Source organism: Phascolarctos cinereus, unplaced genomic scaffold (genome assembly GCF_003287225.1).
Source record: "Phascolarctos cinereus isolate Bilbo 61053 unplaced genomic scaffold, phaCin_HiC Scaffold_7;HRSCAF=346, whole genome shotgun sequence".
Taxonomy (NCBI): Eukaryota; Metazoa; Chordata; class Mammalia; order Diprotodontia; family Phascolarctidae; genus Phascolarctos; species Phascolarctos cinereus.
Genome location: NW_027556180.1, coordinates 44,687,317 through 44,706,802, shown reverse-complemented (window position 1 = coordinate 44,706,802; position 19,486 = coordinate 44,687,317). Strand labels below are relative to the sequence as shown.

At 39.8% G+C, this 19,486-nt stretch overlaps 2 protein-coding genes across 13 annotated transcripts in view; one reads left to right on the top strand and one right to left on the bottom strand.

The window, feature by feature from the left end:
• Window positions 1-3,862, bottom strand: part of P2RY14 (purinergic receptor P2Y14) — a 53,938-nt gene extending 50,076 nt beyond the window's left edge. For all 3 annotated transcript variants that reach the window (XM_078147187.1, XM_020980865.2, XM_020980864.2), the window contains exon 1: window positions 3,649-3,862. Coding sequence is in view for 1 of the 3 variants with exons in the window: in XM_020980864.2 (XP_020836523.1) it covers window positions 3,649-3,680 (32 nt within the window). In the remaining 2 variants the exon portion in view is untranslated. The remainder of the gene's footprint in view (window positions 1-3,648) is intronic.
• The window catches only part of MED12L (mediator complex subunit 12L), a 424,290-nt gene that overhangs the window by 218,839 nt on the left and 185,965 nt on the right, over window positions 1-19,486 (top strand). The gene's annotated exons all lie outside the window — the stretch shown is intronic.

Here is a 19,486-nt window from a genome sequence, read left to right as displayed (position 1 = left end):
GTTTTTCTTGGCCTTCTTAAACTCTGTGCTTTCTGAATAAAAGGGATGATAGCATCTGTTGCGCTTACCTTCTAGGGGTTGGTGTGAGGATCAGTTCGCATAAAATAGCACGTGGCTTTGCCAACCTTAAGGAACTCTTTAAGAATGTGAGCTTTTATTATTCCTAGTTCTGGAAAGGATGGCAGCTCAGGGATCTTGGAGGTATGTAGAGATAGTGTGTTTTGTAAACCTTGAAGTGCTCTGCTCTATAGCAGGTTAGGCCAAGGAGCATTTATTAAGCACCTACTGTATGCATTGTGCTAATCAATGGGCATATAAAGAAAAACAAAAGCCAGCCCCCTCACAGTCCTGATAATCATGACAGTCATTGTTATTATATGGACCTTTCTGGGCCTTAGTTTCATCATCTGTAAAATGGGGAAGTTGCCCTAGGATCTCTTAAGTACCTTTCTATTTCTTGAAACCTAAATTTTTTGGGGAAATGAAGATAATAATAGTATCCATATAGTGTTTTAAGGTTTTAAAAGGACTTTATAAATGTATCATTTGATCCTTACAGCAGCCCTGAAAAGAAGGTGGGACAATTATTCCTATTATAAAGATGAAGAAACTGAGGCAGATAGCAATTTCCCAGAGTCACATGCACAGCTAAGAAAGAATATAATTTTCTCTTTTGGGCTTGTTCTGCGTAGTGAGACAACGGAGACTTATCAGGACTTTTGAAAAGTGGATTGTTAACTTGAGCTATGGGTCTGATTCTGAGGTTGAAAACTCTGCCACTGATTTTCCATACTGAGAAATAATCTTTCTAAGGCACATTCCATGACAACATCAGATGCCTTCCTTAGGCCCCTGCTACCTCTAAGATAAAATGCAGAATCCCCCATCAGACCTAGCCCTCTCCAGTCTCGGCTCCAGGCTGTCTTTGTAGACTTCTTTCATGTCCTCCATATTCCAGTCAGCCTGGCCTGCCTGCTCTGCCCTGAACTTGGCCTTCTGTCTCTGAAGTTCAGTCAGGCTGCTCACCCTCTCCTCCTCACCTCTACCTCTTAGCATTTATAGCTCAGGTTCTGGGTCCTAGAGGAATCCAGCCTAGCTCAAAATAATTTGTATTTACTTAGCGGGGCCATCTTATCTTCCCCTACTAGAATGAAAGGTGAAGGCAGGGGCTGTCAGGTTTTATTTGTTTGTTTGCCTATCCCTAGCTTTCGGTACCATTCTTGGCACATGGTAGCTCCCTAGTAAATGCTTTTTTGTGGGGGGGGGGAGGGTGGTAGGAGGGTTTTTTGTTGTTTTCTGGTCAGTCATATTGGTGTGGTGAAGAAAAACAATTTTTCCTGTTTCTAGTCAGACTATTTGAGAGATTGATCAAACAGATAAAATTGGGGGTTAGAAAGAGGAGGAGCTCTCTTGTGGGTCAGAGCATTGTCACCCTAGTTAAGGAAGGGTACTGTGGTGCTGGTGGTTGGTTGGGATGAACCTTGGGCCCTGGCAAATAGAAATTGGTAGGAAATGTGGTCACACCTTCCACTTCTAAGCCTGTTCCCTCTTTTCTTTCTCTTTCCTTTCTGCCTTTAAGGTCATAATATTAAACTGAAATATATAGATACAAACATATCATTTGCTTGATAGATTGAGCACAGTGTGTGCAAAGTATAATACTGGGAGCTAGGGCTACCCAAACAAATGAAATACAACAGCCCCTGCCTTCTTATTTCTTTCTTTCTATTAGGGGAATGTAAGATGCAACCAGAAAAGGTTTGAGTTAAGATGGGATTCAAACCACAATATAGTGAATGTATTTTTATATGATTTGTTCATAATTCAAATTTTCATCAAGTTGCAGTAAACAGAGAGGGGGGTCACATAGCCAGAAATGCCTGGGTTCAAATCCCATACCAGTGGAGTGGCACTGGACAGATCACCTAACCTCTCTTTGCTCTAGGCAACTCTCTGAAACTGCTGAAGTGCCAATGTGCATTGATAAAAGGAATTTCCTCACTTAACAGTTCTCCATGCCAATGAAGTCACAGACCCTGTCTCTATGCCAGTTCCTGGGTCCTATCTTGATTTTTCAGCTGCTGTGTGGTGTTTGCCATAGGGTAAGGAACTTGACTTCTGGGGCTCAGAGGACTCAGATAAAAAGAAGGTTGGATTAGGTGGTCTTGGCTCTCAGGAGAGTCTCAGGATTTTATTCCTGGACAGTATCTTAAAGGTCTAACCCCCTTCCTTCGAAGATAAGAAAATTGAGGTCTTGAAAGATGACCTGGTCACAGAGGTGTCAAGTGGCAGGGCTGGGATTTGGACCCAGTTCTGACCCCAAAGCCAGTGTTCTGCCAGGCCTTTCCCAGTCTAACATTCTGCAGCCTTTTCCTCTGTGTCCTTCCTGTTTTTTTTCCTTATGGCTCACCCAGGACTGTGCTGCTTCCTCAGCATATAAATATATAGCCCTAAGTGGATCACTGATTTCAAGCTGGTTAGCTGGACCTTGGTGATTATCTAGTCAAACCTACCCATTTTACAGTTTGAGACACTGAGCTTTAGAGGTAAAGTAACTGGCCCATGATCACACCAGTCATAAAGTAGCCTTGCTGAGGTTAAAATCCAGGTCCTCAGCATCTTTGCAGTTAAGTGAGAGGGCTTTTTTGAATTGTTATTTTCCTATACCAGTTTAGTTAGTGGAAGTTCACTTCTAAATGTCACCCTAACAAAATGCTGTGTGCATGTGTATGTGTATTATACACACACACACACACACACACACACACACACACACACACACTATACATTTACACAAATATGTAGTCTTATTTTCAGGAACCCTTTTTGTTTCTTTGTATATGTTTGTGTATATGTATAGGCATATATACATACACATATACATATATACTATATATATACACACATGCACACACCTATACATAGGTGTGTGTATATGTATATATACACACACACATATGTATATATGTATAGGTATACACACACACACACACACACGCACCTAGTCAGGTTCATAGATTTTTTTGAGCTGAAAAGAACCTCGAAGATCATAGCCCAAACCCCTCTTTTTACATAGGAGGAAACTGAGTTCCAGAGAAACAAAATGACTTGCCCAGTATCACACAACTAATATGTCACAGTCGGGATTCCATTTCAGGTCCTTGGACCTCAAATCAGATTCTCTTGCCATTGTACTCAGTGTATTAGTATTGATGTCTTGGTAACGTTTTGTGTAGTTTTAAAATAATACTTTAGAAAAATTGAAAACATACTTATATGCAGTAATGGTTATATTTCTAAAAAAAGATCTCTTAAGCTGTCATTAACATGCCTTTCTGTTAGGTATAAAAAAAAACAAAACAAAAAATCCCACAGACATTTTGACCGAGGGGTACATTATGTGTCTTAAGGCAGTAGAGGATGTCTTTCTCCCCCCACTCCTCCCCCATATTCAGCCACTGACTCTAAAAGCAGCTTTTTTGTATGCATTGTATGGACGGATCCATTAAGGCAGCAGCTGGACAAATTTCAGGAACACAAAGTACTACTTAGGAAAAGACCGGCAGCCCGTTTCAGTTGCTTCCCATTCCCTAGTATACATTATTATGGTGCACTCTTAAAATTATGTGAAGTAATTTTTTTACTTACTTTTCTCCTGTAGTCTTCTCTTTTGAAGGCATCAGATACCCCTCATTTAAGAAAATCTTCTTGATGGAGTCCTTTAAAATCCATTTCTCTTCGAACTAAAATACTCAGAGGCTGCCCGAGTCCTGATGGTTCCAGCCCAAGCAAAAATCAGGAACTAGCTCTTCTGATTAGAAACCTCAAGATAGCCAGACTGCCTTTCACAGACTGCAGAACTAAGTTTCCGTCTGTGCCTTTTAAGGAGCCAGTAGTAGGAAACTGGGAGTGAAGAGCAAGGTATTTGGCATGTGAACGTGGTCTTGCATCTGAATGTTTGGATGTGGTCTTTAAGTGATCCGAGACCACTTGCCTCTTTGATCACTCACCCCCCCTATTCTGCACTCTTCTCCTTCCCCCTAAATGAAATTTCCTCGATATATTTTAAGCTCTAAAGGAAGAGAAAAGCGCTAGACCTTACTTTGCAATTCTACATATGCTTGCTCTGAGGTGGAAAACAGATGACATTTATGTTGATCAAACACTCAGACAATATTCTGTTTGCTATATCTGAACCACTTTCCTCCAAACATTAGTAAAATAGCCCAGTGTAAATATAGCTAGAGATTAATGGCAAGAGAGGAGGAAGAGGTTACCTAGTGATGCAGGATGAAAATTTGGGCAGCTAAGTGTTTGGACACACAGCTGTTATGACAGTTGCTAAAGAAGAGATTTTCAGGTTTGGTTTTTTGTTTTTTGTTTTGGTCAGAATTTATGCATGATCATGGAGGATTCAGATATAAGAAGTGTAGCTTCTCCCTACACCTCTGTTATTTTCTGGGTGGTATCAGAGGGTCATAAAAACCTTAGAGGTCATCTGATCCAACCCTTCATTTTACAGATAAAGAAATTGGCCTTTAAGCACCTGGAGTGACTTGTCCAGAGTCACGTTTGTCAAGAAGGAAGCATAGGGAGGATTTGACCTGACACCATTTGTGTCCAAATCTAACAATCTTTGGACCATAGTGCACTCTCTAAATATGTGTATTATCTGTCAAATGAACAAGAGCATGGACTAGATGCTCTTTCGGTTTGTATCTGCCTTCACTGTAGTTTATGATTCTCTTAAAAAAAAATTTTTTTTCAAGGTCATGTATCAGTTAATCTTTTGAGTTTTCTTTCAAGCTCTATAAATTGTAGCATTAGACATTTCTGTCTCTACTCCTGCCTCCCCAGGGAATGGAATGTTTCTAGGAGCATCACAGGAAGAAACCTTAGTGATCATCAAATCCTATGTTACAGATGAAGAAACTGAAACTCATGTTGGTAAAGGTCTTGGTCCTAGATCTCATTGCAGATAAATGGAAGAGTTGATCTTTCCCTGTGTCTGATTGCTTCTAGATTCAGAAGCATGCCGAGAGACTTGTTACAAAAAATAAAATGAATTCCAATATTAACCCATGTCTGAAAAGTATATGTCTTCTTTTGGACCACTCTGATCCCATCTTTTTACTCTTATCATTCACTTCCTCATTACCTTTGTTGTCTAAGTTTGTTGATCTGCCATTACCTAGTAAAATATTTCTTCCTCAAGGGCTAGGGTTGGTCCCCCATTGTACGTGTGTCCTCTTTCTTGTGTGTCAGTTTCCTTCTTCCAGCTAGGCACAAGCCTCCATTCTCAGAGTCCTCATGTGTCTAGTCATTTTACCTGGGTTCTGGTCTGACATTTAGACCACTTATGTGACCTCTAGCAAGTCAGCTCACCTTTTGCTCCTCAAGTTCTTTGAGAGAGAGAGAGAGAGAGAGAGAGAGAGAGAGAGAGGTTTAATCCAGACAATTTTTAAGGTCCCTCTCTTTTTGGAAAATTGTCATTATTACATGTGCATATAACATGTACATATATGTGCAGTTAATAATGCAAGTGCTAATTGTACCATGTGACACAAGAATTTCTCATTTTTTTTACCTATTAAACCATCTCATTCTCTTATTCAAAGAGAAATTATTCTCTTATTCTAAAAGAAACTTCCTTGGACCCCAGAGTTCATCTGGATTATATGAGAGCCTTTGAAATGTGAGAGTCCAGAAATGTGACAGAAAGCCAGTGTGTTTAGCACAAGTTCCTGTCACATGGTAGACTCTTAATAAATGTTTATTGATTGATTGATTGGAATGGCCACAGCCACTGAGTCAGAGAAAGATTTGGGTGATGTGAGTGCAGAATTTGATTGGTTCCAACCTTCATGCCAGTTAAAGAGTAGCAGTTACTTGAGGGCAGCAGCCCTTATTTGAAAGGTTGTGGAGGGGGAAGGGAACAAACATTTATTAAGCACCTGTCTGGTAGGCATTATGCTAATAAATGCTTTATGAATTTTAGCTCATGAATTAGACTTGCTTTGCTTGGCCTCTAGAGGACAAAATTAAGAGCCCCAGAGGAGGGAGGGATAGGAGTGGGGGTTTTATAGAGGTAGGTTTTTTGGTTTGATGTAAGGAAAAACTTCCTAACTATTAGAAGTAGCCCCAAATAGCTTGGGCTTCCTTGGGAGATGATGGCTTTCACCTCATTGGAAGTCTTTAATCAGACTGTTGGTGATTCTTTTTTCAGGTATGGCTTGGACCAGCTGATCAATGAGGGAGAGGTCTCTTTCAGCTCTGTAATTTTTCTGAATGAGGAGCCTTGGGAAGCAGTGAGTGGACACCCAGGCACCGAAGCTATTTAAGCACAGGATTGTTGGAATAGGAAACACTGCACTAAATCCTGAGATGGTGGATACAGTGTAGATGTAGTCTAGTGTAAAGTCTATATGGAAATGGGTTACAAACTAGACCAAATGTAGTCAGGTTATAGGCTGGATATGGGGGCCTCTGACATCCTTTTCAGCTCTGTGGTTTTTGACATTAAACCATGGTTTGTATGGTTACATGGCACCACCTCTAACAAAGCCATGGAAACAGCAAGGGAAGCCAGTTTGTAATTTCTTACCATCTCCGTCTTCCATCATCCCATCTAGCCTCTCTCCTCACTGCCCCATGAGCCTCCCCTGTCACTTTCTCTATATGTGGTCTGTAAGATTATTATAGTATATTTTATGGTTAGTCCTGTTCTCTTTGAATTCAACTTCCCCTATGAGAGAAGGGCAGCTAGGTGTTGCAATGGATAGCGTGCTAGACCTGAAGTCTGACTCATCTTCAAGAGTTCAGATCCAGTGCCAAGACATTTACTAGCTATGTGACCCTAGGCAAGTGACTTCACGCTGTTTACCTCAGTTTCCTCATCTGTCAAATGAGCTGGAGAAGGAAGTGGCAGGCCACTCCAGTATGTCTGCCAAGGAAACCCCAAATGGGGTCACGGAGAGTTAGACATGACTGAAAAATGACCGAACAGCAACAAATGTCTGTCTATCAGTCTGTGATACTTTACCTTTTACAAAAATGAGATCAGTAGCTTTTCCCCAAGCTGTCTTTCTGTCCTCCCATTACCAAGTCCAGTCTGCAGTAGTCTTCTGTATAAGCAGCAGTCAAGTCCTAGGGTGTTGCCATATTTTCTGCCAAGCCAGGCTTGGGAAGGGAACAGATGAGCTGGCCTCCCAGCTCCCCTTAAGCCTGCAGGTGTGTTATCAGATTCGACATCCTTGGCCCTGTGCCAGGTCTAGACTAAGCCTGCTACCTGGCTCACTCCAGTCTTCCAGCCAGTTTAACCCCTTGACCACTGTAAGCAATTACCCAGGGCTTAGTTCTCCTTGTGATGCCTGTGAGACATTACATTAATATAATGGGTTCCTTTTGTAATCCTTTATTTTTTATTTTATGCATTTAAAAAACTTTATTCTGAGAAGGAGCCCATAGAGTTCACCAGACTGCCCAAGGTAGGGGGGGTAGTTTGAGGTTCATGACAAAAATGGGTGATGGATCCCTGTTTTGAAGTCCCATCTGCATTAATGAAGGGGTTTGCCTGACTGAAGCCTTTCCCTGTCATCTTGAATACCAATGCCTTCTCTCTGTTGATTATTTGAAATTTATCTTGTCTATGTCTTGCTTGTGGGGGCAGCTGGGTGGCACCATAGTGGATACAGTGCTGGGCCTGGAGTCAGGAAGACTCATCTTCCTGAGTTCAAATCTGGCCTCAGACACTAAGTAGCTGTGAGACCCTGGATAAGTCACTTAACCCTGTTTGCTTCAGGTTCCTCATCTGTAAAATGAACTGGAGAAGGAAATGGCAAACTAATCCAGTATCCCTGCCAAGAAAACCCCAAATAGGGTCATGAGTCAGACACAACTGAAACGGATGAACAGCAAACATCTTGCTTGCTTGTACATGGTGGTTTGTGTGCCGGCTCCCCAATTAGACTGAGCTTATCAAGAGAACAGGACTGTCTTTTACTTTACTTTATATTCCTAGGGCTTAGCACAGTTCTTGGTACACAGTAGGCACTTAATAAATGCCTATTGACTGACTAAAGAAGTTACAAGTCAGGACCCACAAAATATGCCATATTTTCTACACAGTTATTAGGGGAAAGTACTTTGCAAATTATAATGTGCCAAAGAAACATGAAGCTATTGTTATCATTCATATTAGCAGTAGTACTAATAAAAGAGTATTAGTTACTAATTTAATTAATTACTAATACATTATTTAATTACTAATAAAAGAATAACTAGCTAGGCTTATGTCTAACTTGCATGACATTCCTGGCCTCCTAAAAAAACCCAAATCATTGGAATTTTCAGGGGCAGCTAGGTGGCACAGTGGATAGAGCACCAGCTCTGGAGTCAGGAGGACCTGAGTTCAAGTCCGGCCTCAGACACATGATACTTACTAGCTGTGTGACCTTGGGCAAGTCACTTAACCCCATTGTGTAGCCAAAAAAAAAAAAAAGAATTTTCTATTTAGAATTGGAAGCAACATTGGAGGTCTTTTTGAAAGCATCTGTAATTTGTTTTACTTTTCTGTGCTTACTTGTTACATGGGAGGGCTTTTATTGAGGAGGGAAGGGCAAGGGGACCTTATTAGACAAGTGAAGGATAGTAATAGTGATTAAAAAGAAAAGAAGAAGAAGAAGAAACAAACATCAGAGCAGAAGAAAGCTGAAAAGGTGACCCAGAAAAGCAGAGCAGTATTGGACCTTTTGAAAGAATTTACTATATACTTAAAGTAATCCAACTTCACAAGCTAGAGATTAGCAGTCCCTTTGTGTTTTGGTTCATTCTTGTGTAAAGAAATGTTGACATTTGTCAAGGTTGTACTAATAAAAAAAAGTTTTAAAGCCTCATAAGAATATTCTTGGTTTAAGGACTATCTAAGATTGTCATTACCAACGATAATGACTAGTCTCTTTGGATACCCTGCACCTTGGACCTCAATTGCCTGTATTTTGACTTCTTTCTTCCCCGATGTCTTATAAAAAGAGTAGTGACGTGTTCTCCTGGCCCAAGGTTTGTCCCAGAAAGCCTGGAAGCAGGAACACAGATTTGACTGGGAGAAGTGGGGAAAGGGGGGACGTCAGAGCTGCATGTGATCATTTTATCCATTCAGAGTTTTAAGATCTATCTGCATTCCTTCTGGGGAGATTAATTTGCCTTCAAGAGTAGACCAACGCCGAGGCTGGCTAGATTAAGTGCTTTCTGTTAATCATTAGGTTCTATCCAAACAGTTCCACCTTTGGGGCAGTGAAAGGGGAAATTGTTTTTCCTGTTATTGCAAGCAGAAAGCCTCATAAGATTTGGGCGTCAGAGAAAGGACATGGGACCATTTAAACTACCTGGCTGTAAGTCGTTGCCAGTGGGAGGTGATGCACAGAAGCCAAGGAGGGACGGAGGAACACTAGGGTATGAGCGTGGCCTCATGTCTTGCAATTGCCTCCCTACCTGGATTAGAGAAAAAGTCAACTTGGCCCTGATTTCCTAGACCTCCCCAGGACCTTTGGAATTTTGGCTGCTATGTTTTCTCCATTGTGACCCAGTGCAGCCAATCATAGCAGTAGATAAAACAGTATGTAAGGCTCAAATGAGAGATGGGTTTAAAAGACTTGGCTTTTGCAAAGCACTCAGGTGTTATATGATTGTGGGTTGTTATTATGTAAAAAGGAGCTGATAATGTTTCGACTGGATGGCAACCTCCCCGGTTATTAGAAATGTCTTCCTCTTTAAATTACTTTGTATTTTGGGGCAGCTAGCTAGATGGTACCGTGGCTAGAGTGCTGGGCTTAGAGTCAGGAAGACCCGAGTTCAAAATCGGCCTCAGATACTTCCTGACTGTGGACCTTGGGGAAGTCACTTAACCGCTACCTGCCTCAGTTTCCTCAATTATAAAAATGGCACAATAGTAGTATCTACCTTGCAGGGTTGTGAGAATCCAATGAGAGATTTGTAAATCATTTAGTGCAGTGCAGGCATGATCAAATGAGATAATATTTGTAAAGTGACACAGTGGCTAATTATTTCTGAATTTCTTTATAATGGAGCAACTAGGGGTGTAGTGGAGCTTGGAATCAGAAAGACCTGACTTCAGATAGGCTTCAGATACTTACTAGCCAAGTGACTTAACCTGTTTGCCTCAGTTTCCTCATCTCTAAATTGGGGCTAATGATAGCACCTATCTCTTGGAGGTTGTATGAGACTCAGTGAGCTAATATTTGTAAAGTATCACTGTTCCTGGCACATAGCTGTTATCTACTTTTATTATTATTATTGTCATTGTAAAATTTTCTGCTTTCATCATTTGTAGTCGTGAAGATACTAAAGTAATCACTGAATTAGCAATAATATCAAAACAGTTTGTTATAAGAATTATAATCTGCCTTATTGAAATTCGAGTTGTATGTGTGGTATGCCCTATATTCTGCACTGACTTTTCTGCATTAAGATTAATTTACCAACATACTTTCTTTTTATCAGAATAGGAGAATATCTCAGATTTCCATATCTCATTAATATTAACTATTAATATCTCATTAATGTTAAAGTTAATATTTCACTATGCCAAATAGTACTGACTGCATTTTAAACAAACCCCTTTCTTCACCTATGAGTTTTTTCTTCATTTTGTTATTAATATAATTATTTTAGCTTTGATAAGCACTAAGGATTGAACCAGACCACATGAAGGAAATGTTCTCTACTATCTACTATTCCCCGTTGAATGACTGATGATAGGAAAGAGCTTAGGCAAACTGAGGCAAACAGGGTTAAGTGACTTGCCCAGGATCACACAGCTGGTGTCTGAGGCCAGATTTGAACTCATGAAGATGAGTGTTCCTGATTTCAAGCCCACCTAACTGCCCTGTTCCAAATAATGAAAACAGTTCAAAAATAGAATGGGTTACTCCAGGTTACTTCCTGCACAAACTCAGTGACCACTTTTAGATGTTACAGGAAGATTATTTTGGGGGTCTGCTTTGGATTAGATGACCACTGAGTAGAATTCTGGGAGTTATGAGTGTTCATTTTGCTTTTATTTGTGATATTTAGATTTTTCTGTAAGTATATGCATTATATATTCTCCCCCCTACGAAGCTCTTCCCTCATTACATTAGCTAATCAGTCAGGAAGCATTTACTAAGTAGTACTTTAGGCACTGGGGGTGGCGGAAGGGGATTTACAAAGCTAGGAGGGAACAGTTGTGGTTCAGGAGCCTACATTCAATCAGCAGAAACCACAGGTACATATAATTAGGAAATAATAAAGGTGAAAGAGATTGGAAGGATCATATTAGTTGTTGTTGTACAGTTGTATCTGGCTCTTCGTGACCCCATTTGGGGTTTTCTTGGCAGAGATACTAGAGTGGTTTGCCATTTCCTTCTCCAGCTCATTTTGCACATGAGGAACTGAGGCAAACAGGGTGAAGTGACTTGCTCAGCCTCACACAGCTAGTAAGTGTCTGAAGTTCGATTTGTATTCAGTTCTTCTTGACTCCAGGCCTAGCACTCTTATCTATTGCCCCTCATCTAAGTAGCCCACCACTTTCTGTCCTTAATATCTCCTCTCCACTCCTAGTTTCAAGGCAGACACATTCACAACCCATCAGAAACAAGTAAAAAAGAACTTCACTTTCCTTCTTTTTGGCATCTCCAGGAGTACAAAGACTAGCTGAAGTGTCATAGGAAATATTTCTTCAGTATTTATGCTAGTAGAGAGAAGGTTTTTAACCTCATATAATTTTCTAATCTCATTTTAGACCGGGGATTCTTAACTTTTTTTTTTTGGGTGTCATGGATTCCTTTGGTATTCTGATAAAACCTATGGATCCCTTCTCCGAATAATATTTTTAAATGTATGAAATAAAAGACATGAGAGTACAGAAGAAAGCAGTTATGCTGAAATACAGTTCAACAAAATAGATAACTTTGTAACAATACAAGTTCAGAGACCTCAAGTAAGAACCCCTTTTTCTTTTTCAGACACTATAAATCAAACGTTTTTCTTCTTCCAACTTGTGGCTGGAAGAACTTTTAAAGAAGAATTTTAATAGTTTATAAAAGTGCTGTTGCCCTTTGTGTTGGAAGAATGTAAACGGACAGTAATCTGTACCTCTTGATACTACTGCTTTGGGGATTAGTATTGTGTGGCAAAGAAGATTCTTTCGCAGCTTGCTGTTTTCCCTCCAGTTTCATTGGCTAGCATAGAATACAAATAACATATCCCAGAAAACTGATGAATATGTTAGTAATATTTTCCACCCATCTATTCTTTCATTCAACGAGGATTTATTAGACATTTCTGGGGACAAGAAACAAAAAAGAAAAGCAAGCCCTTGTCTCAAGGACCAAAATCGAGTAATAGTTGTAGAAAAGTTTTCTGTTTCTACCATGACAGCCAAGCCAAGCTTGATTAAAAATCATAAATTAGCCGCAGAATTGAAGAACTCTTGACTTAGGGGATCTTTGTGTTGATCTGTTGCCCTGTATAAAATAGATGCTAGGATTACCTTGTAGTTTCATGCAGGCAGATCATTGATCAGAGAATGTGAGAGCTTAGAGATCATTTCTAAACTTTCCCTTTTATGGATTAAGAAAATGAGGACCGACTTGAGAGAAGTAACTGGTTTTTGCTTTTTCTTTGTGTCTTCAGGGCATAGCACAGTGCCTTTTGATTGATTGACCAGGGGGGCTGGTCACCAGAGAAGACTTGCCCAAAGTCAAAGCCATATCTCTGTAATTCCTTTGTAGTTCTTTGTGGATTACACTGTGCTATTTCTTTGAGAAGTACAAAAGGTTAATAATGGATTATATTAAAGTTATTAGATTATAGGAGGTAATTTACTAAAATATTGCAAATAATTTACTATACAGAACTCAGCATGGGCTCAGTAGTCAGGAAACCTGGGTTCAGTTTCAGTTTCTGCTATACACTGGCTCTATAGTCCTGGTCAAATCACTTAATGTTTTTAGTGATCTGAGAATCTCTCTAAGACTGTGAATTGCAGAGAATGTACTAAATTGCTCTCATACACAGAGTTTTATCATTTAGGACTTCCTGATACTAAGGAAGTCAGTCTCCATCCATCTCCTCTTGCTTTATTTCTGATTTCAATAGTCACATATACTTTTTTGCTTTTACTCTATTTCAGGACCTACAGTTCTCTTGGTTTTGATTTGAAGCCAACTGTCAGGTTCTCCCCTTGTTCCTTGGATACTCACTGCTGATACCTGCTGACAGATACATTGCCTCATCTTACAATGACTTTCCCCTCTAGAAAGAAATGGCAGATACTCTGATACTTGTTTTGCCTTGGATTTTAAGCTGATTTTTTGTTTTTTAAGAATTAATTTGGGGGGAAAAAAGGATTAATTTGGAAAACAAGCGTGATAAAATGTCGCCATCTTCTGGCAGGTGAAGCAAGTAACATTTCATGAAATGAATTGACTTAGTTGTTGTCTACTGGTCTTTGAAGTGAACTGTAGCTCCTGAAAAGTGTAGATCAGAGAAAGAAACTTGAGGGATGCTCTGCACCAACTCCCTCCTTACTGTGAGGCAATACTGGTGTTAGATTCCAGCTGAAAAAAAATTCTGAGAAGAATGCTTTTGCATCGTTTTCTTTTCTAATGCTTAATATTTTATTTTTATCATGATCTTTCCTTTTTGTATCACCTAATTTTCCCTTTGCATCTCCCCTCCCCTTGCAGAGAACCATCCTTAATAACACAGATTAAAGGGGGAAAAATGTTGGCAGTTTTATCTAGAGAGATCATCTTGGAGGGAACTACTCTAACACCTCAAATTTAGTTTCCCTTGGCTGGAGTTTTGCATGGGAAGTAATGCTTTGAATGTTTTTTTCTCAATTACGTGTAAAATTTTTTAACATTCTTTTTAAAAAACAATTTTGGGGTTCCAAATTCCTTTTATCCCTTTCTTCCCTGCACCCACCTTGAGAAGGTGAGCCCTTTAAAATAGATTACACATGCAAAGTCACACAAAACATGTAAGTGACTTCTATCTACCAAGCACTGTGCTTGCCACTGGGATGTTACACTTGTATGTGAGACCATTCCTGCCCTTACAGTGCTTACATTCTACCGGGGGGAGACAGGTACACAGAAAAATATATGATATATTCATCAGTCCTCAGCCTCCCTCTGCTCTTCCAGTGCCTCCCGGTTATTGGATGAAGGTGAGATTTGGAGAAGACCTGGGGTAATCGGAAAAGGAGGAGCTGGAGGAAGGAAGCAATATGCTTTGGACTGTCGAGAGATAAAAAATGCAACAGTGGAAAATCATCCTTGTCACCAAGTAATTTACCTATCCATTTGGAGTGAGGGTGAGGGGAGTGTGGAAGCAACGTGCACAAATAAGTTCATATAATACACAAACAAATCTGCAAATAATTTCATGGGGAGACTTTCATGAAAGGATGCAGCATAAAGTGAGCAGAACTAGGAGAACAATTTATATAACAACAACGTTATAGAGAAAAACAGCTTTTGAAAGACTTGAGCAAATCCTTGGACATTTCTTGGCCTCAGTACCCCAGTCTCTCAGGTGAAGATTGGCTAGATAATCTCTAAGCTCCCTTCTAGCTCTAAAGTGATGGTTCCATGATCCCAACTGTTATTGATGCTTTAACTATGCCTGGGGAAGTTAGTGCCTTTCTTTGGATCTCATTTTCTTCTCCTATATTGGAGATGAGTTCTAAGGCTCCTTCCTTTTCTAACACCTATGGATCTAGGTAGTGCATTGTTTCTCTCCTAGCATGGTTGTGAACTTTTATTGCCATCCTGTTTCAGGGCAGGTAGGCAAAAGAGCCTCCTTCCCACTGAAATGCCTTTGCTAGTATATACTATGTCCTGTGTCCCCACCTGGCCTGTCACGGCAGCCTCCCGTCCCCTCCCTCGTGTCCTATCTCTTGATTTAGTTTGGGAGATGTGATTGGGTTATTGAGATTGATATAATTGAGAGATTGATATGATTACAGTAAAAAACAAACATCACTTTATGGAACCAAAATAAACTTTGAGCGACTCCTATTTGGATGGAAGGGACATGTTCTCAAGAACAATTCCTGGGGGAAAAAAATCGAGGTATAGAGTCCAAAAATAGCTTCCAGGTATTACTCTGTGCCTGATTCTTTTAAATACTCTGTCTCTATTTTCCTATTAACAAAATTGGGATTATAATACCTAAATATTAATATTTAAGATAGATAAAGACTTTTAGGTTCTTGGAAGAAAAGGCATTGTGTTCCATCAACTTTATCCTTAACAGGTCTATTCCTTTATCTGCTTTTGTCTACCATTTTGGTTTTCTGCATCTAAATATGTAGGTTAATCAATCCACAAACATTTACTGGCAGCCTACTACACAAAGCTAACAAATCTTAGAATTAATCCATAACTCATTTCTGTCCAATTGTGTGCTATATTGGAATAAAAGTTAAAATTCACAGGGGAAATCCCTAAAACTTTTTTTTCTCCACCTTCAAATGAGATTTTTTTTTTTGTATTTAATCACTTAATGTTGCTTTTGTCTGTGTGGCTGTGGTAGAGTAGTTCTTTCCACTTAACTTTATTTTTAAAATGGAATTTCAGAATAAGTGTCACTGTCTGAGCAATTGACCAAGAAATGATTCTTGGAGAAATGACCCTTCTCTCCACTGTTCCAAATAAATCTTTTGGATGAAATGACTTATTTAAGGAGGAAAACTCAAAGAATTTCAACAGCATCTCTCCCCTTGGGGTAACTTAAACCCCACTGATATCTGTAAGACAGTGGGTGGCCATTTTCTTTTCTTAGATCGGAAAGTGGGAAGAATTGCAACCTTATTATTAAAGGGGAAAATTCTGAATATTCCTTCAATGAAACACTTAACTGGTTGGCTTTGTGTAAATCTTAGACTCCTGGTGCAAAAAATTGATAGTTCTCTCCTGTACAGTCACTCATTTTGGTCATGTTGGGAAAATTGATGGGTTGGGCACAGTTTTATGATATCGTATCCACAAAATTTCAGTTAATGAGAAGATTAATTCTTTTGATAATGTAGTTAGAGTTTGTTTTTGTTTGATGAAAATGATGTGCTCAGTTAACCTAAAGTTTCTCAAGGGGTGCAAGATGTCCTTGGGAAGCAGAGGGGATTCCAAGGAGAACAAATATAAATGATTAACCATTTTCATGAACACTGTAGTTTTAAAAAGTGTTTTAGCCTATTGGCTAATCCTCCTTGGAGAACATATGAGAAGATTTCAGGGTGTATTGTAACAAATAGTGGTGAGAGTATCCCTCTACATAAAGCCACAGATGGGCAGCTAGGTGGTGCAGTGGATAGAGCACTGGGCTTGGAGTCAGAAAGATTCATCTTTATGAGTTCAAATCCAGCCTTATACACTTCCTAGTTGTGTGATGCTGAGCAAGTCACTTCACCCTGTTTGCCTCAGTTTCCTCATCTGTAAAAATGAGATGGAGAAGGAAATAGCAAATCACTCCAGTATCTTTGCCAAGAAAACCCCAAATGGGTTTTCAGACACCAGTGAAACAACTCAACAAGGACAACAACCACCAAGTCTAACTCTTGTGAATTTATTCACCAAGAATCAGACATGACTGAAAACAACCGAACAAGGTTGCAGATCCATTGGAGGTGTTAAGTACTGAAGGAAGGAAAGATTTGGGGAGCCTGGATATTAAAACTTGACAGGAAGACTGGTAATTTTTTTTAAGGTTTTAAACACTTAAAAGGCTCAAATTGTACAGGCTGATGACTAGCCATTTTAAGCTTCTCCTTAAATTTGAATAAGACTAAGGTGTTGCAACAATATTTTTCTTGGGAGATGATATTAGATGTCAAACAAACATAAAAGAACAGTCAAAACCAGGTTTTTGTTTGTTTGATTTTTACAGAGACCAAAATCTCATGGTCCGAGATGAATTAGTGAAAAAAAAAATATTAAGCTCTTACTGTGTGCCAAGCATTGTGCTAGTTGGAGTCAAATACCTATTCTAATGTAGGGTGGCCAGGAAGGGCTATTTTGTTTTGAAAAGTTACCGGGATGATGCGTGGAGCCATGGGGGATAAGGTTGACACAATCTTTCCAGGAGGTGGTGATTTGAGTTGACTTGATTATGGTTTTAAGAAATGGAAAGTGCCTGGGGGTGGGGTGGGGGAAGGGAAATAGGATATATGTGCAGCCATAAGGCTGCTGGTTAGAAGACAGCTGGGAATGAGTATGGCTAGAACTGGCCTCAGGTGGCATGAGGCTGCCACCAATGAGGAGACATGATGGGGCTGGCCCTTGGGTAAGAGTTGCAGGGGGGAAAGAATCAAGTCCTCCAAGGCTCAGCTAAAGGTCTGGTGAGAAGATAATTAGGTGGCAAAGTGAAATAGCAAGTTGAGTACAGAAGCAATTTCAAGCTGGGGAGGTCAGTGCTTGATTGGCTGAAGGATGCTGGTTAATAATAGCCAGCCAGTTTTCAGATGAAAAAATTAAAGCTGTCTATAACCAAATGAAAAAAAGGCTCTATATCACTATTGATTAGAGAAATGCAAATTAAAACAACTCTGAGGTCCAACTTCACACCTAGCAGATTGGCTAATATGACAGAAAAGGAAAATGATAAATGTTGGAGAAGATGTGGGAAAATTGGAACACTGATGCATTGTTGGTAGAGTTGTGAACTGATCCAGCCATTCTGGAGAGCATTTTGGAACTATGCCCAAAGGGCTATAAAACTGTGCATACGCTTTGATGTAGCAGTACTGCTACTAGGTCTGCATTCCAGAGAGATCATAAAGAAGGGAAAAGGACTCACATATACAAAAATATTTATAGCAGCTCTTTTTGTGGTGGCAAAGAATTGGAAATTGAGGGGATGCTCATCAGTTGGGGAATGGCTGAACAAGTTGTGGCATATGAATGTCATAGAATACTATTGTTCTATAAGAAACGATGAGCAGGCAGACTTCAGAAAAACCTGGAAAGACCTACGTGAACTGATGAGTAAAGTGAATAGAACCAGGAGAGCGTTGTACACAGTAACAGCAACATTGTGTTATGACCGACTGATAGACTTTGTAAATCTAAGACAATTCCAAAAGATTCATGATGGAAAGTGCTACCCACATACGGAGAAAAAGATGGAGTTTGAATGCAGCTCAAAGCAAACTATTTTCTCTTTGTTTGTTGAAATAAGGGAGATATGGGAAGAGAGCAGGCAGACTAGAGGGAAGGTGGTGGTTGTTGTTACTGGCCGAAGAGACATGTACCCATGGTTAGAGAGAGAAGGACTGATTCATTCAACAGCCCCTAGGGCTTGGAAGAGAGAAGCTGCCCATTTGGGGAAAATGAATGATAGACCAAAGCTCTGGAGGAGATTGGGGGCCCAAGTTAAATATGGTGGACTCAAAAACTAAAAAACCAAGCTGAACATACACACTAGTGTCATTGCTTCGTACCCAAAGCTCTTTTACTATTCTCTGTATATGGAAATGGTCATAGTAGCCAAATTCAGAAAAACAAAAAGAAGAAATAACTTTTAAAAACCACAATCAATGAGTTATTTTCAGCAAGGGGGGAGGGTCACTTTTTTTCTGAAAAGTGAAGATGGGGAAGATATAAAACAATGGAGGGGGACAGATATAAAAAAGTGAATGGGGCTGCCTTCAAATCCCTCTGTTCTCCTCAGAAAAATAATCATTGAGCTTCTCTGCTGAAAATTGAGAGGTGAGGTTGGACGTCTGAAGAGAGGAGAAATTTTGACAAATAAGTCTTGCTGAGCATTATCGAAGGGCTCAGCTGAGGTGGTGACAGTGTCAGAAGAGAGAAGGGGATGTATTTGGGAGATGTGAAGTCAGAGGTGAAATCAACAGGTCTTAGATATGGAATGAAGGAAAAAGTTAATAATTGGGAGGGGTAGGAAATCTGAGTAGGCTGAGTAGGCTGATCTTTACAAATCTGAGGACCAGGAGTATTTTTACCAAGGTAAAAAAAAAGGCACACACATATATATAAGATGTGTACATATGTGTGTGTGTATGTATATATATGTATAAATATGCACATTTATTAATTATTCAGCCATTTACTTATTTGCTCACTCACTCATTTATTCATTCACTCATTCATTCGCTTATTCATTTATACCTTAGCAAGTAAAGAATCCAGTGACTCAGAAAAAGAATTTTTTTGTGTGTGCACTTGAGGCACATGTTATGAGTTGTTTGGCCAGGACTTAGTAACATTAGTCAAATGCCGCATCCTTATGAAAGTGGGGATGATTGTCCAGTGTCCGTCTGGGATGGCTTCTTAGTAAGAAGCTGTAATTTAATGTTGCCTGATGAGTGAAATTCAAGGTTAATGGGTTATGTCTTGTTAGAGCCACTGAGCAGAGGAAATCACTTGGAGAGAGGACTAGTACCACAGGCATAATCACCAGGCTT